This window comes from Anolis sagrei, chromosome 3 (assembly GCF_037176765.1).
Source record: "Anolis sagrei isolate rAnoSag1 chromosome 3, rAnoSag1.mat, whole genome shotgun sequence".
Lineage (NCBI taxonomy): Eukaryota > Metazoa > Chordata > Lepidosauria > Squamata > Dactyloidae > Anolis > Anolis sagrei.
Genome location: NC_090023.1, coordinates 86,249,222 through 86,276,272, shown reverse-complemented (window position 1 = coordinate 86,276,272; position 27,051 = coordinate 86,249,222). Strand labels below are relative to the sequence as shown.

The 27,051-nt window shown below is 50.5% G+C and overlaps 1 protein-coding gene across 1 annotated transcript; it reads right to left on the bottom strand.

Annotated features, from left to right (window-relative positions):
- Nucleotides 1-8,124: 8,124 nt before the first annotated feature.
- On the bottom strand, nt 8,125-24,195 carry ARX (aristaless related homeobox). The gene is made up of 5 exons (XM_067466769.1): nt 23,837-24,195; nt 21,877-22,552; nt 18,539-18,584; nt 13,929-14,278; nt 8,125-8,441 (listed from the first exon to the last, which is right to left on the bottom strand). The coding sequence occupies exons 1-5, from the start codon at nt 24,021-24,023 to the stop codon at nt 8,165-8,167; spliced, it is 1,536 nt and encodes a 511-aa protein (XP_067322870.1). The 5' UTR covers nt 24,024-24,195; the 3' UTR covers nt 8,125-8,164.
- Between the last annotated feature and the right edge of the window lie 2,856 nt (nt 24,196-27,051).

The window sequence follows — 27,051 nt, the reverse complement described above, 5'->3', positions numbered from 1 at the left end:
TGCTAAAGCACCAATTGACTTCTGAAGAGGGCAGAAAGGCAGCACTGGTTTGTGGCAGATTCTCCCCGCCACATATATGTACACTTTGGTTCTTTGGCAACAAAACCTAGTATGAGACAAGAAGACACAAGATACAAAAATGGGATGCATTTCAACCCCAAAATACTTGCTATCCTTTAGTAAAGAAATAAAGGCCTGGAAAAGCTTTAGGAGGCTTATAAATATGGTCTAGAGCAGGCATGGGCAAACTTGGGCCCCCAGGTGTTTTGGACTTCAACTCCCACCATTCCTAACAGCCTCAGGCCCTTTTCTTTTTCCTCTCAGCCGCATAAGCATAAGCGGCTGAGGGGAAAAAGGAAAGGGCCTGAGGCTGTTAGGAATGGTGGGAGTTGAAGTCCAAAACACCTGGAGGGCCCAAGTTTGCCCAGGCCTGCTCTAGAGTGTTCACTGCTGGTAAAATAATCAACAAAAGTAGTAAACGCCAAACAGTATTTGGGGGTGGGAGGATGGGATCTTGACTTTTTTTACAGAGTTAGACTAAAATTTTCTAGATTTATACTGTTGTCTGTTCATATATAAATGTATGTATAAAAGTATTTTATTACAAAAGTAAAGTGCTACACTTCTCCAAGAAAAATAATTAAAAAAATCTCGTCAAAAAAAATCAAATGGTGAGCATGTGTTAAATTTATTAGCGAGATACCACAGTGATACTAATTTATACCACAAGTTTAGATTTATTTATTTTTTTTGCAATTGAGGAAGGAAAGGACCCAGAATGCTGTTTCCCATCAGAAAGTAATAACTACCTCCTTAAAAGATTTTAATTCTTAGGCATTATCAATGTGTCTCATAGTATGCTCCAAAAATAGAGTTTGAGAATATCACTTTGATCCTGGCCTTGGACTAATGCGGGATCACATGTCAGGAGTGACTTGAGAAACTACAAGTCGCTTCTGATGTGAGAAAACTGGATGCTGCCCAGGGGACGCCCAGATGTTTCCCCATCCTCTGAGAGGCTTCTCTCATGTCCCCACATGAGAAGCTGGAGCTAACGGATGGAACCTCACCCCACTCCCTGGATTCAAACCGCTGACCTTTTGGTCAGCAGTCCTGCCATTACAAGGTTTTAACCCATTGCGCCACCGGGGGCTCCTGAAACAACGGATAAAGTTGATACAACTATAAAGAAACATGAGTGGCTACATTACCTTATTCAGTTCCTACCAGAACTTGGGGTTGTTTTTTTTTAAGCGAAGTCCCACAATTCCCCAGATAGTGACCATTTTTATGCTAGTTAATGCAACTGATTACATACAGAAATCAGGAACTACACATGTTTAAAGATATTTGTATCCATTTAGTATTCCTTGCCTTGTCCTCAAAAGTTTCTACATGTGCTTAGATGACATGTTGCTCAGTACATGAATATGCTATTGAAATAAATGGAGAAACTCAACTTTGTGTTTACTACAGAGCTCTTGGATAAATTAATGGTGTGTCCATATATCCTCTTTTATTTCCTCATCATCTCATTTCTATCTTATTTAAAGAGGAATCTTATATGGACCACCATGCTTGATTAGTCGCCCCTCAGTGCTATTGTCCAGACTGTTTTCTTACCCCTTATGGTGCGTTGGAAAAATACGCATATTTTGCTTCTCTCACATTCAGAAGGTGTAATGTATTTGCATAATAGGATGATACAAAGCAGATCTACCTGACAAATCAAAATGAAAAATGCAACAACCTATGTGTATATATGTGCACCATGAAAACTGGAGACGGGAATCGTTCTCAAGTGAGCATTTCCCCCTAAACATGTAGATGTGAAAATCTACTATGGCTGTTTAATTTACAGTCATCTTTAATCATTGTGGAAGAGAAAAGGTTAAATGTGTTTCCAGGTTAATGTAAAGTCTGGTGTTGAAGATGGTCAGATAAAAACTGAACTGAGCTGCCTGCTTCCAGTATTTCGCCTTCTCAGCACTTTTGAAAGGCCATCTTCCTGTATGTAGATTAATCTATACATATATTACATGATGCAGTAGAATTGTGAAGAGGCTGAAAATACAAGGCTGGGCTCCTAAGAGCAAGCCTACACTGAGTGCCCTCCCCATATTTTCATTTTGTATATATAGTAATAGTTTTAAACTTCTATTGGTATAGTTTTTTAGTTGGGTGAATGGGGACTTGAGATACAAAAGTTCAGAAACTAAACTTGACATTAAGGGATTGTGGGGAAAAAAGAAAGAAAGAATTGTCCTCTGCCAGAATCCTCTCTTCCTGTAAACAAAATTACTTTGCTATTTCTCAACTCCTGCCTGTTTTTCTTGTCTTATTTGCCTCTCTTCTGTCAAGCACCTAAATATTTCTTAATTGAACCGCTCATCCCGCGTTCCTCTTATAGCTGTTTAATAGATTATCTCATCTGTGCCAGCTTCAAATTTCAGATTAAAATTCCTTCATCCCGAAGGCAGCATTATCAGGTTGTTGGAGGCTGTTTTCAAACCTTGGTTTTGAATAGCAGCGGCTCTGCATTAATTTAACCACTAAGCTAATAAGTAGGTTTCGTTTTGTTATGCTAAGCTTTATTGCTTTTCTTTTGATCAGAATGGTGTTGTTGAGCAAAGCAGCAGACAAGGCATTCTTTGATGAGGGAATTAGTGCTCTATTCTTCCTCTATTATTCATAGCACAGTGGAATATGTAAGTACCTGAGGGTGTCAAAGGAGAGCAGGCTCTATTGCAAAGTGTTCGCCTTGTTTCTCTCAATAGCTGACTATGAGATGATAAACTGCTTAATACACTGCACTAATTGGATGAGAGCAAAAAGAGATGGGAATTAAAGGCAAGGCAAAAAGAGAAAGTGCTACCAGCCTTCATTCACTCTTTCACCACTTTAGCAAGCGCCAAAGGAGGCACAAGCTTTCTATAAGCAGACTGGAGGTTTTGTGCAGAGATAAAATGAACCTGTTAGTGGATTCAAGTAATACACTAATTATTGCACAGTATAAATACCGCTACTGGTTTTATAACACGAAGGTAAACTTCTTTTGAGACGGTTATAGGATTGCTTGGCAGTAGTGTAGATCCTAATAAGGGACCAGAGTAATAACCCCCCTGGATTAACAAAATTGCTGCTTGCAGAAGTATGATTCTGGCTTTGCAAAGATTTCTGCCGAAGGAATAAAAAAGACTGAGTGACATTTCTTAATGCGTAATGGATTGATAATGATTCCCTTTTCTTTAAAGTCAAATATGTACTTCAAACTCGACTGTTGTTAATCATGTCCAGAGAGCAACTGTTCTCTCTTTTCCCCCCTCTCCCATTAAAAAATTGCACCTATGGAGGGTTTTTATATACACCAAAATACATATATATGTGTGTGGGCATAAGGTGCTGTCAGTTAAATGTATGGTTATTTGGGAGGACTGCAGTTTGCTCATAAAAACAAACACGCTGAAGAGCCCACTGGGTGTGAATGCAAACTCTTGAGGGGAGGAAAAATCCACCTGAACACGATTTTGCCGTTCTCTTCACTTTCCACAGCTTTGAAAAAATCTGCTTTGTAATCTTAGCCTGGATTCATTTTACATTGTATACCAGGCATGGGCAAATCTCCGGCACCCCTGGCACCCCTGGTTTAATGTGTATGGCTAGCCAGTTGAATTCAGTACAGACTTCAGGGCATTAACCATTGTAGCCCCCCAAAAGGATAGTATAGATCAGCCTGGGCAAACTTGGGTCCTCCAAGTGTTTTGAACTTCAACTCCCAGCATTCCTCACAGCCTCAGGCCCCTTCACTTAAGCGGCTGAGGGGGAAAAGGAAGGGGCCTGAGGCGTGAGGAATGGTGAGAGTTGGTCCAAAACACCTGGAGGCCCAAGTTTGCCCAGGCCTGGGTTAGATGAAAACAAACAGTCATAACATATGTCTAGCTGCATGTTAGGAATGGTGGGAGTTGGAAGTCCAAAACACCTGGAGGGCCCAAATTTGCCCAGGCTTGGGTTAGATGTAAACAAACAGTCATAACATATGTCTAGTGTTTTAGGAATGGTGGGGGTTGAAGTCCAAAACACCTGGAGAGCCCAAGTTTGCCCAGGCCTGGGTTAGATGTAAACAAACAGTCATAACATACCCCTAGTGTTGAATTTGCCCATGCCTGTTGTATATTGTACAGTTCTAGATTACCACAGGGTTATTATCCTGGCACTTCCTCTCCATTTTAGATATATTTCCCTATTAAGGAAAACAAGGGGTTGCTAATGTGGAATATACATGCCTAAACTGCTTTGTGGTAGAAGAGAGCAAACAAACATCTTGATATCCATTTATAGAATGTGTCAAGGGGCCCACATTGTAGGACACTCTTCCAGATGAGGTTTTCTTGACTGGACCAAATGCATGCACCCCATTTGAAGAGGGGAAGAAAAATAAATAAAGTATTTTGTCATCTCACACCATTTGAAGAAAAGCAAAGCCTTGGCTGTGTGTTTTGTCATCGGTGGTGTCATGTCTGGAAGGTCCAAAGTGGAGAGGAATGGGTTTTTGGAGGTCTCTTGCCTGGCTCCGTCCAGGAGAAAGACCCAACACCTGCCCGGGGGAATTTGGCGGGAATCTCTCGTGGGCCTTTCATCCCCGAAGAATGCGGGCAGCTGGCTTCCAAACGGGGGGGGGGGGGCAGGGGGGTACCTGCCTGTCCCGGGAGAGGTGGCCCTGCTTGCCTGCCTGCCTTTCAGGAGAGAAGGAGCCCAAAGAGGTCGCGCGTTTGAGGGGCGCCTTTGAGGGCTTGTCAGGCGTGACATCCATCCAAGGGCTTTTTAATCCGGGGAAACCCTCTTTTTTCTTCTCCCCATTTTTTTTGAAGCGTGCGCGCAGGGCTCTCTCGGGGGCCAGCTGGCCAGGAGGAATCGGAGGCCTTTGCCTCGGGTTTGTTTGCAGCCGGAGAAGGACACGGGATTAAGGAGCGAGGGAAGCGGGGAGGAGGGGGGGGCTTTGAATGGGGCCGGCGTGTAATCCCTTGGAGGTAATTTCACGCGATTTGCTTCTGCTCCATGGCTGGGTCAAAGGCGGGGAAGGGGCTGGAGGGGGATCAGTTCCACGGAGGGGCCGCGTTTGTCGGCCGCAGAGGCACAAAGCCCCCCCCCCGCCTCTCCCCTTCCCCCTTTGGGTCTCTTGGGTCGGAGGAGAAGCCCTTCTGGCAAAGCCGCGCTAGCCCTCCTTGGGCAGGAAGGTGAAGAGGGGGGCCCCCTCCAAAGGCACCCTCCGACTCGCCTCCAAGCCTTGCTACTCTCTTGAACCCACTCCTGAAAAGGCGAGAACCAGCTTCCACTGAAAGGCGCGCAAGGGTTCCCGGCTCTTGCCTATTCTTGCGGTTCCCCTTCAGTCCAAACGGCAACCCCACACCCCATAGAAACCCACGGACCTAACCCTCTGCCTGGGTTGTGTGCTAGGACTGTGCTGCGGGTCTATGCCTTCTCTCCCCTCGTGTTAATTCAGCTCCACCTTCTCTCTTTTTTCCGTGTCAGGAGCGACTTGAGAAAGTGCACGTCGCTTCTGATGTGAGAGAATTGGCCGTCTGCAAGGACGTTACCCAAGGGACGCCCGGATGTTTGAATGTTTTTACCATCCTTGTGGGAGGCTTCTCTCATGTCCCCACATGGGGAGCTGGAGCTGACAGAGGGAGCTCCAGTGGGAGCTCATCCACGCTCTCCCTAGATTCGAACCTACAACCTGTCGGTCTTCAGTCTTGCCCGCACAAGGGTTTAACCCACTGCGCCACCGAGGGCTCCTTCCAGCTTCCCATGCCGGGATATGAGAGAAGCCTCTCATAGGAAGGTAAAACATCCGGGCGTCTTCCTTCTAGACGGCCAATTCTCTCACACCAGAAGCGACTTGCAGTTTCTCAAGTCGATCCTGACACTCTCCAGAGCAAAAGATGGGGAACTACAACTCCTCTTAGGGCTCACCGTGGAGCTGTAACCCAACCACACTCATAGGCATTCCTCACACATTGTTTATAAAATCTCTTTTTTTAAAAAATGGGGAAAATTTCCTCCACAATAAACACTTCACTTTCTTGCATTTGAAAGGTATATATCCAAGGTGGGCCAAAGAGTCACAAAGGGGCCTGGCGTTTTAATCACTTTTGGGAATAATTGTGTTGTAATGTCATTTTATTTCCGATAGATATTATATAAATAATGCTGTGGTGTTAGACATTAAAAACAAAACAATAAAGGGGTTACTAAAGATTGAAACATCGGGGTTTTTTTTAGTTTTCTGGGTTATATGGCTATGTTTCAGAAGCATTCCTTTCTGACATTTCGTCCACATCTATGGCAGGCACCCTCAGAGGTCGTGAGGTGTGTTGGAAACTAGGCAAGGGAGGTTTATATAACTGTGGAATAATGTCCAGGGTGGGAGGAAGACATCTTTACTATTGGAAGCAAGTGTGAATTTTTCAATTGGCCACCTTGACTACCATTGAATGGCCCTGTTTCCCCGAAAATAAGACCTACTCTGAAAATAAGCCTTAGCATGATTTTTGAGGATGCTCAAAATATAAGCCTTACTTTAAAAATAAGCCTACTTATTTTAATTTATTTAATTTAAATATATTAAATAAAATATATCAATTTGGGGGGGGGGGGAGAACATCCCCTGAAAATAAGCCCTAACACATCTTTTGGAACAAAATACAGGACCCTGTCTTATTTTCAGGGAAGCAGGGTCTTGTGGACCTTCCACAGATATATAAACCCCACTTGCCTAATTGAGGATGCCTGCCATAGCTGCGGGCGAAATGTCAGGAGAGAATGTTTCTGAAACATGGTCATACAGCCCGGAAAACTCACAGCAACCCAGTGATTCTGGCCATGGACGCCTTCGCCCTTTGTGACTCGGGGCCCACTCTGTATATTATCAGGCAAAGAGGCAAAAGACTCCAAAGCTATGTCTCCTTTTCCTCCCTTATTTCCAATGCATCTCCAGGTGGATCAAAAGGTGTAGATATAGATATAGTTTTATTTTCTATGGGTGACACTTGCCCGCTTGAACGCAAGGAAAACAACATTACACAACATGTGCCGGCGCCTTTCCTTCCTTCTTTCTTTCTTTCTTTCCTTCCTTTCTTCCTTCTGCTCTTTCTCTCTCTCTTTCTCTCTCTCTCTCCCCTAAATCTCAGTTAAATAAAGGGGTTTGTACATAAATATTTGCCTAGGGCCCCGAGGGTTAGTATCTACAACACAGTAAGAATCTACAGAAATGACAAACGGGTACAAACACTACACAGAGTGCGATTCGTATATCACATTTCCAATATATATATAATATATATACACACAAAGCTCTGGCGTGGTTTTGGTTTTTTTTGTCTTTTTTTTCTCAGAATCTTTTTTTTAATAACAGTGGTATGTATGTACAGCAGAGTATTCCGAGCATCACAGTTTCGTGACTTTTTATTTATTTATTTCATTATTATTTTTTATTTTTCAAACAGTCCATATTTTCTAGCACTGTATATTTTTTCCCTTTGGTTTGCTATAAAAACCCTTGGTTGGTGTAGCGATCGGAGGACCAAAAATGAAAAGAAAAAGAAGAAGAAGAAGAAGAAGAGACCCAGCCATCACCACCCGCCCTGGTTCAGGTTTTTTTGTTGGTTTGTTTGTGGGTTGTTGTTTTGCGCCTTCTCCGCGTCACTGGCTTTGCTTTTTTTTTTTTTTTTTTTGGCCCTGCCAAGGAAATAGGAGAATAGCAGCAGCAGCAGCGCCCCTTTTGCTTCCTTCCACGTCGGAGTTCCCAAACGAAGAGATTGGGGCGAGCAAAGCACTCCCAGGGAAGAAGAGAGCAGGCTGTCTCTATTGGGAGGGAGGAGGGGCGCCGCTCCTTCCTTCTCTCCCTTCCCTTGCGCTGCTCCTTCGGCCTTCTTCTTCTCTTCGGCGGAGGTCTCTCCTCAGTCCTGCCTCGTGTCGTCCTCTCCCTCCTTCCCCACTCCTCCCCGCTCCCACCCCACTCCCTGCCCCCCAACGTGGTTTTGGTCTTGGATTCGTCGTTCCCCGGCGACGAGCGCTCTCTCTCTCTCTCTCTCAGTCCCTCTCAAGCTCATGGTCACTTTCTTTCTCCTTTCTCCCTCTCTCTTTCTCTCTCGCGTCTCTTCTCTTCTTAGCAGACCTCTTTGCCGGCGGCGCTGTTCCCGGGGAGGATGTTGAGCTGCGTGAGCTGGGCCGCGTGCTCCTTGGCCTTCAGCCGCAGCGCCGCGATGCTCGAGGCCCGCCGGTCCGCCGCCGCCGCCGCCAAGGGGTCCGAGAGGCCCCCGCCGCCCCCGCCCCCACCCCCGCCCCCCGAGTGCACCGCGCTCTCCACCGCCGGAGAAGGCTGCCGGAGAAGCGCCGCCGCCGCGGTGGAAGCGCTGGTCAGCGGGGCCATGGTGGAGAAGAGCCTGCAGGAGGGAGAGAGGGAAGGAAGAGAGAGAGGAAGGAAGATGAAGAGGAAAGGAATGGAAGATGGGGGAAGAAGGGAAGGAGGGAGGGAGGGTGGAGGGAAGAGTGGAAAGAAGGAAGGGATGGAAGATGGAAGAGAGGGAAGGAAGAGGAAGGGAGGAGGGAAGAGAGGAAGAAAGAGTGGAAAGAAGGAAGAGAGAGAGGATAGATGGAAGAGGATGGAAGGAAGAATGGAGGATGCATGGAAAAGGAAAGAAGGAAGGAAGGAAGGAGGCAGAAAGGATGGATGAAAGAGTGGAAAGAAGGAAGAGGGAGAGAGGATAGATGGAAGAGGAAGGAAGGAAGAATGGAGAATCGATGGAAGAGGAAGGAAGGAAAGAAGGAAGGAAGAAGGCAGAAAAGATGGATAGAAGAGTGGAAAGGAAGAGGGAGAGAGGATAGATGGAAGAGGAAGGAAGGAAGAATGGAGGATGGATGGATGGAAGAGGAAGGAAGGAAGGAAGGAGGCAGAAAAGATGGATGGAAGAGTGGAAAGAAGGAAGAGGGAGAGAGGATAGATGGAAGAGGGAGGAAGGAAGAATGGAGGATGGATGGATGGAAGAGGAAGGAAGGAAGGAAGGAAGGAAGGAAGGAGGCAGAAAAGATGGATGGAAGAGTGGAAAGAAGGAAGAGGGAGAGAGGATAGATGGAAGAGGGAGGAAGGAAGAATGGAGGATGGATGGATGGAAAAGGAAGGAAGGCAGGAAGGAAGGAGGCAGAAAAGATGGATGGAAGAATGGAAAGAAGGAAGAGGGAGAGAGGATAGATGGAAGAGGGAGGAAGGAAGAATGGAGGATGGATGGATGGAAGAAGAAGGAAGGAAGGAAGGAAGGAAGGAAGGAAGGAAGGAAGGAGGAAGGCAGAAAAGATCGATGGAAGCGTGGAAAGAGGGAGAGAAGTTGGTTGGTAGAGAAGGGAAGGAAGGAAGGAGAGGAAAGGGAGAAAGGGAGGGAGGGAAGATGAAAAGAATGAAAGAAGGGTGGAAGGGAGGGAAGGTATGGAAGAGGAAGGAAGGAGGAAGGCAGAAAAGATGGACGGAAAAGTGGAAAGAAGGAAGAGGGAGAGGATGGATTGAAGGCGAAGGAAGGAAGAATGGAGGATGGATGAAAGAGAGGAAGAAATGAAGATGGAGAGGAATGGGAGAAAGGGAGGGAGGAAAGATGATGGTGGAAGAAGGGAGGGATGGAAGGAGGGAGGAAAGAAAAGGGAGCAAGGGGGTGGAAGGAAGAGAAGAAGGAATGAGGGAAGGAAGGAAAGGGAGGGAGATAGAAAAGGGAGGAAGCGATATATAGATGGAATGAAGAGAGGATGGATGGAAGAGGGAGGGAGGAAGAGAGGGAGGGAGGATAGAAAATGTAGAAAGGAGAATTGAAGGGAGAGATGAAGGAATGGAGGATAGATGGAAGAAGGAAGAATGGAAGGGGGAGAGGGAGAAAGAAAGACAACTGTCAAAGCCAAAGCAAACGGCGCTGAGGGTTCCAGCTTTCCCCCTTCCCTGCAATTCCCTTTCAGACAGACAAGGCCCGCTGCCTGCCTGGGGAGGCCGGAGAGAGAGGCCATGACAAGGCCTGAGGCGGGTGCCTGAAAGGGGAGGCATTGCAGCTAGTTCCCGGGTGAGCACGCTGTGTTGTGGAGTGGGAGTGGTGGGCTTGAAGCGCAATGTCTTTGGAGGTCCACACAGATCCTAACACATCACATGGAGTCTGAATTGAGAGTCGAAAGCAAATAAATAAGGTGTGGGGGTGTCAGTTCAGTGAACTCAAAAAAAAATCTGCCGGCCGCCTAATTGGTATTTGGGTGAAGTAGCCCCCGAAAAACGAGGGCTGTGAATTCGTGGGAGTGATTCGTGTCCCCCCTTTTCCAGGCATCCCAGGACGATGGCACGGAGTGTCTGTGGGGGGGGGGGGGGAGGAGGGAAGGAGGAAGAGCGGGAGGAAGGGGGCGGAGAGGAAGAAGGGGAGATGGAGAGAAAGACAGGCTGGAAATCCCCCGGGGGCTGACAGCCCGGGAGCCTATTTGCAAAGTGCCTCATTCTCTCCCATTTCCTCCTGTCAGGAAAGAGCTGGGCTGGTGCTGCGGACGGAGGGGAGGACTCCATCAGCAGCCCCGCGCAGAAGGAGGGAGCCAGGCAGGCAGGCAGGGAGGGAATGAGGGGGCTGTGAGGCGAAGGCGGATGGCCCCTTCTCCTCCTCTTCCTTCTTCCTCCCCGTCCCAAGGCCAGGCCTCCGCCTCGCCTGGGATCCCCCCTCGGCTCCCCTCCGTCCCGAGAGCCCCCCAAGCGCCCCCTTCGCGGCCGGGACCCAGCGGGGAGCGCCGTAGCCGCGGATTTCCTCGCAGCGGAAGGCCAATTACTTCCCGGCAGCCCTGGCCTCGCAGCATCCGGGCTCAGCGGCGGGGATCTGGGGAGCTCGCCTTCCCTCCCGCTCCCGTCCCTGACCCCCTTGACTGGCGCGTCGAGCCTTCTCCGCGCTCCGCATTAACCGCCGAGGTGATTATGGGCATCATCGCGGCCAGGGACTGAACTGCGCGCCTGGGAGGCAACAGGGGACGGCCAGGGATAAGCCCCGCCAACGGGACTGACGGACGGGAGAGAGGGAGGGGGTCGCCGTGCGCCTTCCCTCCCCCCGCCCCGCCTCGCCTCGCCTTGCCGCCTCCACAGGACAGGCGCCTGGGCCTCATCTACACTCCGCATTTAACGCCTTTCCAAGCAAGCTTCCATGTGCGGTGGCCAGACAACAATCCCCCCCCCCCAAATGTGGATGAGATAAAGCCCTTCGTGCAATCACTACCTCCCCCCCCCCCCCCCATTACCATGCCAGCCTCAAAGTGGTTCCAGGATTCCCCCGGGGAATCAATCACCTGCTCAGCGAAACTATTGCCTTCACTGCCGATTTGAAACTCAGCCTAGATGACCACTTTAATGCAGTTTCAAACCACCTTTGGGCCTCCCTCATCGCCAGATTCTTCAGCGCCCTTCCTAAACCTTAAAGCTGGACGACAGCGGGGATTGAATCCAGGGAGCGGGGTTTTGTGTGTGTGTGTGTGTGTGTCTCAGGAGAAACTGCAAGTCGCTTCTGGTGTGAGAGAATTGGCCGTCTGCAAGGACGTTCCCACGGGGGGGGGCGGATCTTTTGATGTTTAACTATCCTTGTGGGAGGCTTCTCTCATGTCCCGTCTGTCAGCCCCAGCTTCCTATGCGGGGACATGAGAGAAGCCTCCCACAAGATGATAAAACATCTGGGCGTCCCCTGAGTAGCGTCCTTGCCGACAGCCGCGCACTGATTGGCAGCCAGCTAGGCAGAGAAAGGGCTCCAGATCCTTGTATCCCACCCAGATGTGGTTAGACTGCCACTCCTAGTATTTGTAACCTTGGCTATGACTGGGTGATAGGAGTGGTAGTTCAACCACGGCCGGTTTGCTCAAAATAGGCTTCCCCTTCCTCTGCCAAGGAGACCGATTCACTTCGGGTCGTCTAAAAAGCATTTTCCCCTGGACTTAGGGACTGCAGCTCCCAGAATACCCTGAGAGTTGGCCAAGTTGGCTGGGGCTTCTGGGAGGTGACGTCCCAAAGCCCTGGAATTTGGACCAAAAGTTGGGTATCACTAGATATCACTTCCAAGCAAGTGCCCCTTGGAAACACACACCCTCTTGATTCATTGATCCCGAACGTCTATCTTAACCGAGGAACCTTTTCGCCAGCCTGTTTTGGGAGCTTTTCACAACCTCCAAAGGAAGGAAGGAAGGAAGGAAGGAAGAAGGAAGGAAGGAAGGAGGAAGGAAGGAAGGAAGGAAGGAAGGAAGGAAGGAGGAAGGAAGGAGGAAGGAAGGAAGGAAGGAAGGAAGAAGGAAGGAAGGAGGAAGGAAGGAGGAAGGAAGGAAGGAGGAAGGAAGGAGGAAGGAAGGAGGAAGGAAGGAGGGAGGGAGGAAGGAATGAAGGAAGGAAGGAAGGAAGGGCAACGAACGAACTCGCCCCTAAGTTGGGTGCTCCGCGGCCTTCTTTCCAGGAAACGGAGTCTCTTGAAAGAGAGGCCCCGAGGGTGCCTTTTCCATGGGGCGGGCCTCCCCCCCCCCCCAGCCTCCTTTTCTACTTGCCTCCCCCCTTTCTCCCCCATCTCCTCCTCCTCCTTCCTGATCTAATGCTCTCAAGTGGCATCTCCTCTTCCTTTGTTCTCCTCCGCTACCTTTCCCTCGCATCTTCAGGTCTCTCCTCGGGTTTAATAATGGTTTCTTTGTCTCTTTAATTAACGACTGCCTTCTCCCCTCTCTTCATTGTATGGCTTGCCCCCCCCCCTTTTTTTTTTTTTTAAGGGAGCTACGTATAAAACACCCGCCCCATCCTTGACTTCCCGTTCAGATCGGGTTTGGAGGCCTTGGGCATCTCTTTCCTCATCTTTTGTGACTTCAGCAACTTTCACTGAGTGGTCGACACACCCTCTCAGCTTCAGAAGCAAACTCCCTCTTAACAAATCCCCCCAGAGCAGTGATGGGTTTGTTTTAGGGTGGGAAATAACTGGAACCCACAAAACATCATCATTAACAACAACAACAACAACTTTCCCTGGGTTGCTGTGAGTTTTCCGAGCTGTATGGCGATGGACAAACTTGGACCTTCCAGGTGTTTTGGATTCCAACTCCCACCATTCCTAACAGCCTATGGTGGGAGTTGAAGTCCAAAACACCTGGAGGGCCCAAGTTTGCCCTTGCCTGTCCTAGAAACATTCTCTCCTGAGGTCTCGCCCACATCCATGGTAGGCATCCTCAGAGGTCGTTGTTCGGATGCCACAACCTCTGAGGATGCCTGCCATACATGTGGGCAGAACATCAGGAGAGAATGCTTCTGGAAAATGGCCATACAGCCCGGAAAACTTACAGCAACCCTTTAAAAAGATTGCCAACCAGGGACTTTAAATGTCCTTTCCAGAAGTGCTTTCTTTTAAAGATAAGGGTCCAATCAGGAGAAAGGGAGGTGGCATGTGATCGTCATACGTGTGTGTGTGTGTTAATTTCCAAAGATTCAGAAGACCTTTCCCCCGCCCCGCTCCTCGCCCAAGGGGAAACTCCTTTACAACCCAGTAGCAAAGGGGAGGATGGGCAGTCCCTCAAATGCACCCTGCCCTCCAATGCAAAACCTTGTCTCAGTGTATACATAGAGGCTTGGGTTGCTCGGGGACTGTCAATCATGCCTGTCCCAACGTGGGCCCTCCAGGTGTTATGGACTTCAACTCCCACCATTCCTCACAGCCTCAGGCCCCTTCCTTTGCCCCCTCAGCCGCTTAATCTTAAGCGGCTGAGGGGGGAAAGGAAAGGGCCTGAGGCTGTGAGGAATGGTGGGAGTTGAAGTCCAAAACACCTGGAGGGCCCAAGTTGGCCCAGGCCTGATCTGTAGCTTGCCCCTGCCCACCCCTTTGGGCTGCCCTGGCTCTCTTCCCCCTCTTCCCCTCCTTTACCTTCCGAAGGCGGGGCTGATGAAGGCCGGGTGGCGGAAGACGGCGGCGCCGAGGAAAGTGCTGAGCCCGAGCGGGGCTCCGGCGCCGGGGGCGAGGGCGGCGGAGGATCCGGGGGGCGGCGGAGGGAGGCCCGGGAAGGCGGCGGCAGCGGCGGCAGCGGCTGCGGCAGCGGCGGTCCAAGCGGAGTCGAGGGCCGGGTGGTGAGGCGGGAAGGGGCTGCTGGCGTCCAGGTAGGGGCTGAGCGGGTGCGAGGCCGAGAGCGGGCCCGGGAAGGGCAAGCCCGGAGGGTGGCTCTGCGCGCCCGCCTTCTCCCGCTTCCGCCACTTGGCCCGACGGTTCTGGAACCAGACCTGGGAGAGAGGGAGGGAGGGAGAGCAAGCAAGAGAGGCGAGGCCACGTTAGGTGAGTGGGAGTGCGTGCAGGGAGGGCGTCCCCTCTCCCACGTCACTCTGGTGGACATTGGGAAGCCTTCCTCAAGGCCGGGCATGGGCAAACTTGGGCCCTCCCCTCCAGGTGTTTTGGACTTTCTAACAGCCTCAGGCTCCATCCTTTCCCCCCTCAGCTGCCTAAGGGCTCGAGGCTGTTAGGAATGGTGGAAGTTGAAGTCCAAAACACCTGAAGGAGAGGGTCTAAGTTTGTCCATGCCTCTTCCAAAGATATATCCTAATTCCAGCTTTAAGTAAAGGTAAAGTTTTCCCCTGACATTAAGTCTAGACTCTGGGGGTTGGTGTTCATCTCCATTTCTAAGCCGAAGAGCCGGCGTTGTCCGTAGACACCTCCAAGGTCATGTGGCTGGCATGACTGCACGGAGCGCCGTTTCCAACTCTAGTTGAGTAGAATTATTTCAGGCTGAGCTGAGCTACACTGCCAAATAACACAATAGGTCCTTCCACACAGCCCTATATCTCAGAATATCAAGGCAGGAAATCCCACATTATCTGAGTGTGGACTCAGAGAACCCACTTCAGCAGGTATTGCGGGATTTTCTGCCTTGATATTCTGGGATATAGGGCTGTGTTGGAAGGACACAATATAGGGCTGTGTGGAAGGACCCTGGGGGTGGGGAGAGAAGGACGGGGTATAAATATAGGAAATAAATACATAAATAATGTTTGTGCCCCTGGGTTATAAATTTGGTCCTAAACATGGGGGAGGTGCGGGCAGGTTTATTAAACTGCAAAAAAAGTTTTTGAATGGTGTGATTTTAATACTGTATGTAATTTTAATTTTTAAAAAATATGTATTAATTTTAATTCAATTGATTTTAAGCTTAAGGTTGTTTGTGTTTATGTTTAAGAGGCGTTTAATAATTGCCATCTGTAAACCGCCTGGAGTTCCCCTTGGGGTAAATAAATGGTCTTTCTGGAGCATCTTTCCTGCAGCATATTTTGCTATAGTTTTTTGTCAATTAATTATTTCCAACCAATTCAACACAGGCCCCTTCCACACAGCCCTATATCTACAAGTGAAAAGTCATTTATCTTAGGGCCCTTGCACGCAGCCCTCTATCCCAGAATATCAAGGCAGAAAATCCCACAAGATCTGCTTTGAACTGGGTTATCTGAGTCCACACTGCCATATATTCCAGTTCAAAACAGATAATATGGGATTATATTCAACTGTGTGGAAGGGGCCATAGTTTGTGGCAGCCACAAAAACAAAGCAAAACAAAAAACCAACAAAAAACCAAACCAAAGCAAACAAAACAACAACAAAACCCACAAAGTTTCTGGTGTATCAAGTCTACTTTCCAAGTAAGTACTACGTACAATTAAACAGGGAATAAATAACACTTTCAAACTAAGAAAAGAGAAAAATTATTAAATTTGGTTACATAGTGTAAGGCAATGTGGACCCATATCACGCAGTTCAAACCGCCTAATTTAAAGCAGTGTAGATCCAGCCCTCGTTTAGTTGAGTTTGGAATTAGGAAATGCCCCGGAGGCCCCTTCCAGACAGCTGAATAAAATCCCACATTATCTGTTCTGAACTGGGTTATATGGCAGTGTGGGCTCAGATAACCCAGAGCCCTTCCACACAGCCCTATATCCCCGAATATCAAAGCAGAAATCCCACAATATCTGCTTTGAACTGGGTTATCTGAGTCCACACTGCCATATATTCCAGTTCAAAGCAGATATCGTGGGATTTCCTGCTTTGATATTGTGGGTTATAGGGCTGTGTGGAAAGGCCCTGTGTGGAAGACTAAAGAGACCTTGTAAAACTACAACTCCCGGATTCTCATGACATTGAGCCATGGCAGTTAAGAAAAACGCTGAGGAACTGCATTCATTCTACAGTGTTAGGCTGGATCTACTCTACCCTATATCACAGGCTCTGATCCCAGATTATCTGGCAGTGTAGACTCAGGCCATCTTCTACATTACTATATAATCCGGATTATTAAAGCAGATAATCCACATCATCTGAACTGGATTATATAAGTCTACACTGCCATATATTCCAGTTCAAAGCAGATAATCTGGATTACATATGGCAATGTAGAAGGGCCCTCGTATAATCCGATTCAAAGCGGATAATCTCCTCTCTCTCTCTCTCTCTCTCTCTCTCTCCTTCCCTCCCCATCTGCAGAGGGCTGTCAGGCAGGTAAATGTTTTTGCCGACATTGTGTTTTCTTTTTAAGGACGACTTTTATTATTATTTTATTTTTTAACAAAAAGCTTTAAAGTCTCTAATTTCCCATCCGATGGAAATGACTATTATTTTATCACTGTTATTGTGGTTACAATTGCCATCCCCGCAGCCACCCACACTCGGCACAATTTGCAAAAAGCTCCTGTCTTTTCAATTTGGGGGGAAAGGGGGGGGGAAGGAAGAAAGAAACAACAACAACAACAACAACAACAACAAATCCTAACCCAACACTATTCCGTTTCTCTCTTCCTTCCTTCAAACGCACACTCTTTCTTGCAAAACCCCATGTAGAAATTGGGGGGAAGTGTGTGTTTTTATTATGTATTTTGTATCTCTACTTCCAAATTTTGCAACAACGGAAAAGCTTTAAAGAGGGAGGGAAATAATCCATTTCGTTGTAGAAATAGAATTAACGGAAGGAAAGAAAAGTCTGGGTTGCTGTGAGTTTTCCGGGCGGTATGGCCATCTTCCGGAAGCATTCTCTCCTGACGTTTCGCCCACATCCTCAGAGGTTGTGAGGTCTGTTGGAAACTAGGCCAACATATGTGGAATAATGTCCAGGGTGGGAGAAGGAACTCTTGCCTGCTTGAGGCAAGTGTGAATGTTGCAGTTGGCCACCTTGATTAGCATTGAATGGCCTTGCAGATTCATGGGGAAGCTTTTGTTAGAAAGTGTTAGCTGGCCCTGATTGTCTTCTGTCCGGAATTCTCCTGTTTTCTGAGTGTTGCTCTTTATTTACTGTCCTGATTTTAGATTTTTTTTTATAAAATACTGAATGAAGGACAACACGCAGAAAACAGAATTCCAGGCAGAAAACAATCAGGCGAAACGTCGTCGGGAGAGAATGCTTCTGGAACATAGCCATACAGCCTGGAAAACTCACAGCAACCCAGTAATTCCGGCCATGAAAGCCTTCGACAACACATTGAAAGAAAAATCCATTTTAAAATCGAACTAGAGCCTCTTTGCCTTGAATATAAATATTTCCTAAAGAAGTGCGGAAGGGAAAAGGAGGGAAGGGTCGCCGGTTTGGCCACTTGGAGGAGGATCACATTTTGGGGAAGTTTGGAAGCAGTTGGATTCCCGGCGCGCCTCTCTCTCTCTCTCTCTCTCTCTCTCTTTCCCCGTCTCCAACTCAATTAGCAACTTGGCCCCTTTTCGGATTGAATTAATAAGTTTGACTACACCCAAAGGTAAACCGAGGGGCTCTCATAATTCATATCCCCCCCTTTAATTACATCTTCTCCGGGGAAAGAAGGAGGGAGGAGGCTAAGAAAGAAAGAAAGGCGGGGAAGGGGGTAAGGAGAGAAATCTCTCTCTCTCTCTCTCTCTTTTTGAGTTATTTAACTTTCCCACGACTCATTCCCCTGAGCTGGAAATCCTGAGTTGCTGTCACATCTCTGTTTGACAATGGAGAAATGTGTCAACAGAGAGGAGGGGACGCCGGGCTGGCTCTTCAGGAGGCCCGAGGCTGCTGGGTATGAAGCCAGCCATATGGAATTTATGATGCTTTCCGCCTCGGCCTGTGAAGTGATGTGCGCCGAGCCACCAAGGCCAGGCGCGGCCATCTGTTGTGGGGCCAGGAAGGGAGGGCAGCTCTCCAGGGTCTCCACATCCACGCCGAACCCCAAGTCTTCCCGCCTGAGCCGCTTTGGAGCTAAGGAGATTCCCCAAAGAAAGCCCTGCCGCAACCAGAAATCAAATCGTGCAGAGAGGGAAACCCAGCTAAACGGGGGGAAAGTTATTTCCACCGCAGGGAACATTTCAACCTCTTCTGCCTCCTTTGGGCTCTGGGGTCGGTAGTGAGGCCCATTCCTAACCCAGCTCTGTCAACCCGGGGGGGGGGGGATATCGAAGCCCTCGGCCACACGATCTCGATGCAATGGGCCACCCGAGCCCTCTCCTCCCACGGGCGGCCCTTCTCTCGTTTTTCCCCAGGCCCCGGGCTCACTCACCTGCACGCGCGCTTCGGTCAGGTCCAGGCGCATCGCCAGCTCTTCCCTGCAGAGGAGACAACAAGCAGAAGGGGAAAGAAAGGGCTCACTCCGGAGAAAAGAAGAGGAAGATGGGAAGGGAAGCGGAAGAGAGGGCCCCTTGCCACTAGGATCGGAGCGGGAGGCGGAAAGGAAGGATGGTTTCAAGGAACGGCCACAAATATGCCTTGCACCTTGCAATAAAACCTTCTTTTTTGACATCCCAGGTCTTGTGTATTCTTTGTAGTTGCTCTCCCCCCCCCCCCCCGCGCCCCTTATTGGGCATATTGTGAGGACCTCACAACCTCTGAGGATCCCTGCCATAGATGCAGGTGAAAGGTCAAGAGAGAATGCTTCTAGAACATGGCCATACAGCCCGAAAAACCTACAACAACTCAGATTCTCCTCCCCTTTCTGCCTCCTTTCATCCAAAGGAGAGATCGAAAATACCACACAAGGCCAAGCTCCCTCCCTCCCGCCTTCCGCTCGGGTTTTTATTGCCGTGGAGTCACCCCACATTTCGAGTTTTCCTCCTCAAGCCCCGCTCCGAAATCATAGCAGTGCCGTCGAGCGCAGCCTTGAGCACCAAACGGAGGGTTTGGCTCCGCTTCCCAATTCGGTTTGAAGGAAGGCACCCTTGGCGGGGGAGGAGAAGCAGAGGGTCCCCAAGGATGGGCCAAGCCCCCTCTTTCTGTCTGTCTGTCTTTCTTTCTTTCTTTCTTTCTCCCATCCCTTCCTCTTTCTCTCTCTCTTTCCTTCCTTCCTTCTTCCTTCCTCCCTCCTTCCTTCCCTTCACTTCCTCTTTCTGTCTTTCTTTCTTTCTCCCTTCCCTTCCCTTCCTCTCTCTCTCTCTTTCCTTCCTTGCTTCTTCCTTCCTTCCCTTCCCTTCCTCTTTCTGTCTTTCTTTCTTTCTCCCTTCCCTTCCCTTCCTCTCTCTCTCTCTTTCCTTCCTTGCTTCTTCCTTCCTTCCCTTCCCTTCCCTTCCTCTTTCTTTCTTTCTTTCTTTCTTTCTTCCCTCCCTCCTCAGCGGCCCGACAAGAGAACCCCTTCACCTGCCCCGCCAACCCTACCGAGAGATTATTATTATGGTTTGTTGTGAGTTTTCCGGGCTGTACGGCCATGTTCCGGAAGCATTTTCTCCTGACGTTTTGCCTGCATCCATGGCAGGCATTCTCAGAGGCTGTGAGGTCTGTAGGAAACTAGGAAAATGGGGTTTATATATCTGTGAATTATTATTATTATTATTATTATTATTATTATTATTATTATTATTGCCACAGTCATGACTGCAAGTGGGAATCCACCGTTGGAAACTTCCAGGCGCACGGGAGCTCCCTGGGGTTCGTGGGAAGGCCTGATCTCTCTCTTGGGAGGAAAACTGTTGCTTTTGGAAGCATGAAACAAATCTTGGGGAGGTTTTGCCGTTGAGGGAGAGGAAAGTGGCCAAAAACTGAAGGAAAGGTCCCTCCGGAATGGCAAAGGCGGCCACAGGAAGGGCATTATTCACCAATACAGAGACCGAGGTGTGGTCCTCGTCCCCTCCCTCTCTCCCTCCCTCCCTCGCTCGCTCGCTCGCCCCCAAGGAAAACGTTCCCAAAGGGCCCTTCCCGGAGCCCACATTCCCGAGGAAGGCGAGCGCGCATTCCTTTGGAGAGGGCAAGGGCTCCTCGGCCTGGCTTTTCACAAGGCCTTGGCTCCCTTTCTGTCTCTCTCCCGGATGATTTGGCACCAGGATGAGAAAGCTGGCAGGAGAGGGAGGAAGGCAGGAAGGCAGGAAGCGGAATCCCTAGGACCTGGCTCCAGGGATTATTCATTTTCTTAGTTTGTAAATCCACAAAGAAGAGGCCCTAACTAGGGAAATGGATACTCACGCCGCGATCGCGCCCAGCACAGAATGAAGTCGGCATCCCAGCGCGGGTTTGAATGGGAAGCAGGCGAAGAAGGGAGTGGCGATGCCAAGCGGCCCTCCGGCCTCATATTTTTAGCCTCCCTTCTCCCCCTTCGCCTTCTCTGCCCGGCCGCCGCGGCGGGCTTTGATCTCGCCTCCCGGGCGCTCCTCCCGAGCTGCGGCCGCGAACTTGATCCCTGGCAGGCCAGCCTCGGGAGCGGGGCAAAAATAAACGCCGGCCAGGCTTTGGACACGGCCTAGCCCATGCCCTCCCCCCTCCGCCCCGGCCCAGCCCTGTCCTTGGCTGCCGAAGGGAGGCCGAGCCCGAGCCAGCTTTCCCCGCTGCTTCTGCCTATGGGGCTCCGGCTCTTGGAGAACCCCTCCCCACCCTTCAGTGGGCACAACTGCCACCCCTAGGGACATTAGTCCCCTCCCCGCCCCAGAAGTTTGAGTGTCCTCTGCAGCTCCCCAAAGCTCCCTTTCTATTCTGCTCCTGCGAATTTGCCCTAAAGTCTGCCTCTCCTTGTTCCTTCCTTCCTTTCGCGCTCTCTCCCTCTCCCTTTCTTTCTTTCTTTCTTTCCTTCCTTCCATCCTCTTTCTCTTTCTTTCTACCTCTCTTTCCTTCCTTCCTTCCTCTCTCACTTTATTTTTCTCTTTTTCTCTCTTTTCTTCCTTTTCTTTCTCTTTCTTTCTCTCCTTCCTTCCTCTCTCTTTCTCTCTCTCTCTCCTTTCTTTCTTTCCCTCTCTCTCCTCCCTCCCTCCCTTCCACTCTCTACCTTCCTTTCCTTTTCTCTCTCTTTCCTTTCTCCCTTCCTTCCTTCCTTCCTTTCCTTCCTCTCTCTCTCGCTCTTTCCTTTCTTTCTCCCTCCCTCCCTTTCTCTCTCTCTCGCTTTTCTTCCTTCCTCCCTTCCTCTCTCTCTCTCTCTCTCTCTCTCTCTCTCTCCTTCCTTCCTTCCTTCTTTTCTTCCTTCCCCCTCTTCCCCTTCCCGACCACTTCCAGGCAAAGCCAAGCGCAGCCCTTCCCTCTCAGAGGCATTTCCTTTGTGGAACTAAAGCCATTCGATACCACTCCACGGCACCTTGCACAACTACAACTCTCCTGATCACGCAACAGTTAAAGCTGTGCCAAAGGGCTTTCGTTTTCCAGTGTAGCCCCCCCCCCTTTAAAGTCTCTATCTTGAATAAAGTGTTGCTTACAGAATTCCTGCCCTCTTGACCGGCCGGAGGATGTGGTTTCAGCGCTGACTTTCCAGGACTATTTAGTGGTGACAGTTTGCCAAGGCAAAAGGCCCTTTGTGTGAATGGCTGCCTTTGGCCACCCCCCCCCCCCCCACCTTCTCCCGCGCCGAGGACCCTTTTTCCCATTCCTGCCTAAGGGGCGCCCAACGCGCGACAAGGAGGCGGCCAGCCCGCCCGCCCGCCCGCCGCTTACCTGGTGAAGACGTCCGGGTAGTGGGTCTTCTGGAAGGCCCTCTCCAGCTCCTCCAACTGGTAGCTGGTGAAGGTGGTGCGGTACCGGCGCTGCTTCCGCTTGAGCAGCCCTTCCTCGGAGTCGCTGCCCGCCGAGAGGCACACGCCGTCCTCGCCGTCCTTGCCCTCGTCGCCCGGGAGCAGGGAGAGCTCCTCTTTGGGGGACCCCTCGGGGCCCTCGGGAGGCGGAGGGGGCGGCTGGAGGGGCAGCGGGGCGGGCGGAGGGGGCGCGGGGCCCGGACCCATCCCCAGCCCGCCCCGACGGGCCTCCTGGGCCTCCGACAGCAGCGCCTCGTCCTCCTCCTCGTCCAGCAGCTCCTCTTCCAGCTCGTCCTCCTCCTCCTCCTCCTCGTCGTCTTCCTCCTCCAGGAGGTCTTCCTCGTCGCGGCCGGGCCTGCCTCCCCCTCCTCCTCCTCCTCCTCCTCCGTCGTCGAAGGGCGCGTTCTCCCGGTAGGACTTGCTGCGGCTGATGCTCACCTGCGGCGCCTGGCTGATCTTCAGCGCCTCCCACGAAGAGGCCCCCGCCTCGGACCGCGACACCAGCCGAGCCCCGCCGGGAGCGTAGAGGCGGCGCAGCTTGGGCGGAAGGTGCAGCTCGGAGGCCTCCAGGCCCGGAGGAGGGAGGCCCTTGGCCGGCCCTGAGAGAGGGGAGAAGGCACAGGGGACAGGCACCGGGTCAAGGCACAGGCAGGAAGTGCCACTCGGCAGGCTTCAGTTCACTCAACACCTGTGGTGGGATATCTCAGTCTTCCTGAGTGAAGGAACCCCAATTCCCTTCTCTCTCCCTTTCTCTCTGGGCACATCTACACTGACCATTGAATGCAGTGGTTTCATTGTGCGGATCTCCTGGAGCCGGTTTGGGGCCCACGCCACAAAAAAGGACTTTTTTTTAAGTGGGAGTTTGTTGTCCGTCCGCGCAGTTGGGAAGCTCCCTTCGAGCTGCACTGGGCGCTGAGTGTAGGCAGGGCCTTCCTCTCTAAAGGCAAACCGATCTAAAGCGGACTTTTTAAAAGGATGGTTACCTGACACCTGGAGGCCCCCCGTGGCGCAATGGGTTAAACCCTTGTGCCGGCAGGACTACAGGTCGGAGGTTCGAATCCGGGGAGAGGGCAGATGAGCTCCCTCTGTCAGCCCCAGCTCCCCATGCGGGGACATGAGAGAAGCCTCCCCAAAGGATGGCAAAACATGAAAACATCCTGGGCAACGTCCTTGCAGATGGCCAATTCTTTCACACCAGAAGCGACTTGCGCTTTCTCAAGTCGCTCCTGACACATACACACAAACAAAAAACTGACACCTGTGGAGGATTTCTCCCATTTTGTAGGAGGAAGAAGAATCCCGATCTCCCCCTCTCTCTTCCCTCCCTCTTTCTTTCCCCTTGTATTTGCCCTCTCTTCTCTCCCTCTCTCTTCCCTCATTCTCGGCCGGCTCCATGGAGGAAGAAGAGTCCCGATCTCACTCTCTCTCTCCCCTCCCTTTTTCTTTCTCTCTCTTTTTTTTTTTTGCCCCCTCTCCCTCTCTCTCCCCCTCTTATCTTTCTTTCCCCCTCTTATCTTTTGCCCTCCCCTCCCCACCCTCTTATCTTGATTTCCCTCTATTTTTGTCTCTCTCTGGCTCCGTTTGTCCTAAGCCAGGGAAAGCTTCAAAGGGCGCCCCGGTTTCCTACAAACCTCCCTCCCGGCTGACACCAGATCTCTTCACCCTTCGCTGGACGGAAAAATACCCCTCGGAGGCCTCCTGACAAGGGCGGACATTTGTCACCACAAGGCCTCCTCCTCCCCCTCCTCAACAAGAGACGGCCTGGCTTCCGAGCGGGGTTCCGAGGGGAAGATCCTCCTGAGAGGGGAGCCTTCGGGGCTGGAGTCTGCCAGGGCCTCCCTCCCTCCCTTCTCCTCCCTCCCCTCCTTCCCGGCGGGTCTCACCTTGCCCGGCCTTGTCCTGCGGCGCCAGGGCGGAGGAAGGGGCGGCAGCGCCCACCAGCCGCATCTTGCAGGGGCTCCTCCGGCCCAGGATGCTGTCGATGCAGTAAGAGGAGAGCAAAGTTGGCGATTTACTTTTGCAGCTCTCGGGCCTCTCGGAGCAGCTCTCGTCCTGGTATGGGCCGCTCATGGTGGCGCTGGCTGGCCGGGGTGGCGCTGGCTCTGCCCGTGGCCCCGGGCCCCTCCCTCCCTCCTTCCCTCCCTCCCCGGCGGAAGGGCGGCGAAGCGGGCGAAGCGAGGCAAGGAAGCGGGCTGGCAGCCGGTCGCGGCTCGGGCCTCCGTCTCTGGCCGCCCGGGACCCCGGCGAGGAGGGTAGGGACTGAGGCGCGCTCGCGGGGCGCGGGGTCCCCTCTCCTCCACGTGCGGAGAGCCGCGCGCTGATTGGCTGCCGGCAGAGGCTGGGCAGGCTCCGGATCCCAGCCCCGAGGGAAACCCGGACCGGATTCCGCCGAGGCAGGAAGGGAGGGCGGAGCCAGCCGGACGGGACCGCCTCGCCCTCTCCTCTCTGGACTTTTAGCTAGCTCTGGATGGATGTGAGGAACCCCTTCAACGACCTTGCCCACTTCAATCCCCCGGACAGTTTGCGAGATGAGCACAGTGTAGGTGGGAAAAACAAACCCATTCACCATCCAGATGATCTTAAATTACATTTCTTACCACCTCCTTTTGAACTCGACATTGAAGAAATAATTCCCCCAACATCCCCTCTGAGATTGATTAAATCCATCGTGTTGTCCGAAGGCTTTCATGGCCGGAATCACTGGGTCGTTGTGAGTATTCCGCGCTGTATGGCCATTTCCAGAAGCATTCTCTCCTGACGCTTCGCCCACATCTATGGCAGGTGTCTTCAGAGGTTTTGAGGTCTAGTTACAAACTAGGCAAGTGTTGGGTCTGTTAGAAACTAGGAAGAAACCATGAACATGAACAAAATCTGGGTAACAGTATTGAAAACTCTAAAATCAGGACAGTAAACAAAGAGCAACACTAAAAAAGGGAGAATTCCAGACAAGAATAAATCAGGGCCAGCTAACACTTCCCAACAAAGGATTTTCCCAGGCAGCAACCAGACAGGCTTTGAAGCTGCAAGACAATTCACTGCTAATCAAGGTAGCCAATTGCAACATTTACATCTGCCTCAAACAGACAAGACTTCTTTCGCTCACCTTGGACCCTGGCCTAGTTTCCAACAGACCTCACAACCTCTGAGGATGCCTGCCATAGATGTGGGCGAAACGTCAGAAGAGAATGCTGCCTGGGGATCCGTTGTTGGGAGGTATTAGCAGGCCCTGATAGATTCTTCTCCCACCCTGGACATTCCACATATATATAAACCTCACTTGCTTAGTTTCCAACAGACCTCATAACCTCTGCCATAGATGTGGGCGAAACGTCAGGAGAGAATGCTTCTGGAACATGGCCATACAGCCTGGAAAACTCACAGCGACCCAAATCAATAGTGGATTCCTGAATCAGCGGTCAGTTCTCCAGCAAAGTTAGAATTATTTGAATTGTTTACCCAATTAGTTGGCTTCCCAATCATCATCCTCGTCGCTATTTATTCTTATTTATAAGCTGCTATTTCTCCCTTCAACAGAGACTCGGAGAGGCAAAGAGACTGAAAACTTATAAAATATTCGGGAGTATGAATCATAATTGACCCCAACATTGTGTATTCAGGGTTGCGGACACAACGTTGGGCGTATGTTATGACTGTTTGTTTACATCTAGAGCAGACCTGGGCAAGCTTGGGTCCTCCGGGTGTTTTGGACTTCAACTCCCACCATTCCTCACAGCCTCAGGCCCTTTCCTTTCACGCTTAAGCGGCTGAGGGGTGAAAGGAAAGGGCCTGAGGCTGTGAGGAATGGTGGGAGTTGAAGTCCAAAACACCCGGAGGACCCAAGCTTGCCCAGGTCTGCTCTAGATGATTATTTTCTTTAGAAACTTTGTTGCTCAATTTTTCTGTTGACTTATATGTTTGTGTCTAAATGTGTTTTGTATTCTAGTGAATCCGTATATATCCCTTACACAATCCCACTTGAATTCTTCACTCCGAGACTAAAAAACGTGGGATAAAACGTCGGGAATGAAACGATGGGAAAACACGAATTCTTTCTCGCCTCTTCCATTTTCTCTGGGACGGATCCTACTCGTTAAATCGCAAACAAAACAAGGAACTGCTTCTTCGCCTTCTGAAACTAGGAATTGGGTTGCTGAGAGGTTTCCAGGCCATGTTCTTGAAGCATTCTCTCCTGACTTTTTGCCTACATCTATGGCAGGCATCCTCAGAAGTTGTGAGGTCTGTTGGAAACTAGGCAAGGTGGGTTTATATATATGTGGAAAATACAACAACCCAGAACTCTTGTCTGGGTTGTTGTAGGTTTTCCAGGGTATATGGCCATGTTCTAGAAGCATTCTCTCCTGGCCGGAATCACTAGGTTGCTGTGAGCTTTCCGGGCTGTGTGGTTATGTTTCCGAAGCATTCTCTCCTGACGTTTCGCCCACATTTATGGCAGGCATCTTCAGAGGTTGTGAGGTCTTGTCTGTTTCAGGCAAGTGTGAATGTTGCAGTTGGCCACCTTGAATAGCACTGAATAGCCTTGCCTACTTTCCAAGAGACCTCACAACCTCTGAGGATACCTGCCATAGATGTGGGTGAAATGTCAGGAGAGAATGCTTCGGGAACATAGCCACACAGCCCGGAAAGCTCACAGCAACCTAGTGATTCCGGCCATGAAAGAATTAAGAATTAGTTGTTGTCGAAGGCTTTCATGGCCGGAATCACTGGGTTGCTGTGAGTTTTCCTGTCTGTGTGGTCATATTCCAGAACTAGGAATTATTCTCAAATCACATTTCTGAGCTGTGGCCCCACAGAACCAAATCCGGGGTTCTCCGTGCCGTGGAAACCAGTGAAGTTTTGGTGGATGCTTCTGATGAAACGACCCAATTCATTTTTCCCTTGGAAATTGGGCAAGGGGGGCACTAACCCACCTCCTTAAAATCCCCCTTTAAGGTCAAGGAAAAGGTGCCTGGGCTTGGATGGAGGTCATCTAAGGTCACTACAGTTCATACTTGCTTTGCTTTGAGAATAATCCGAATCCCGCCTTTTAGAAAACGGTCCTCTGCGTTAAATATGCATTCATTCTAGCTGGGAAGCAACT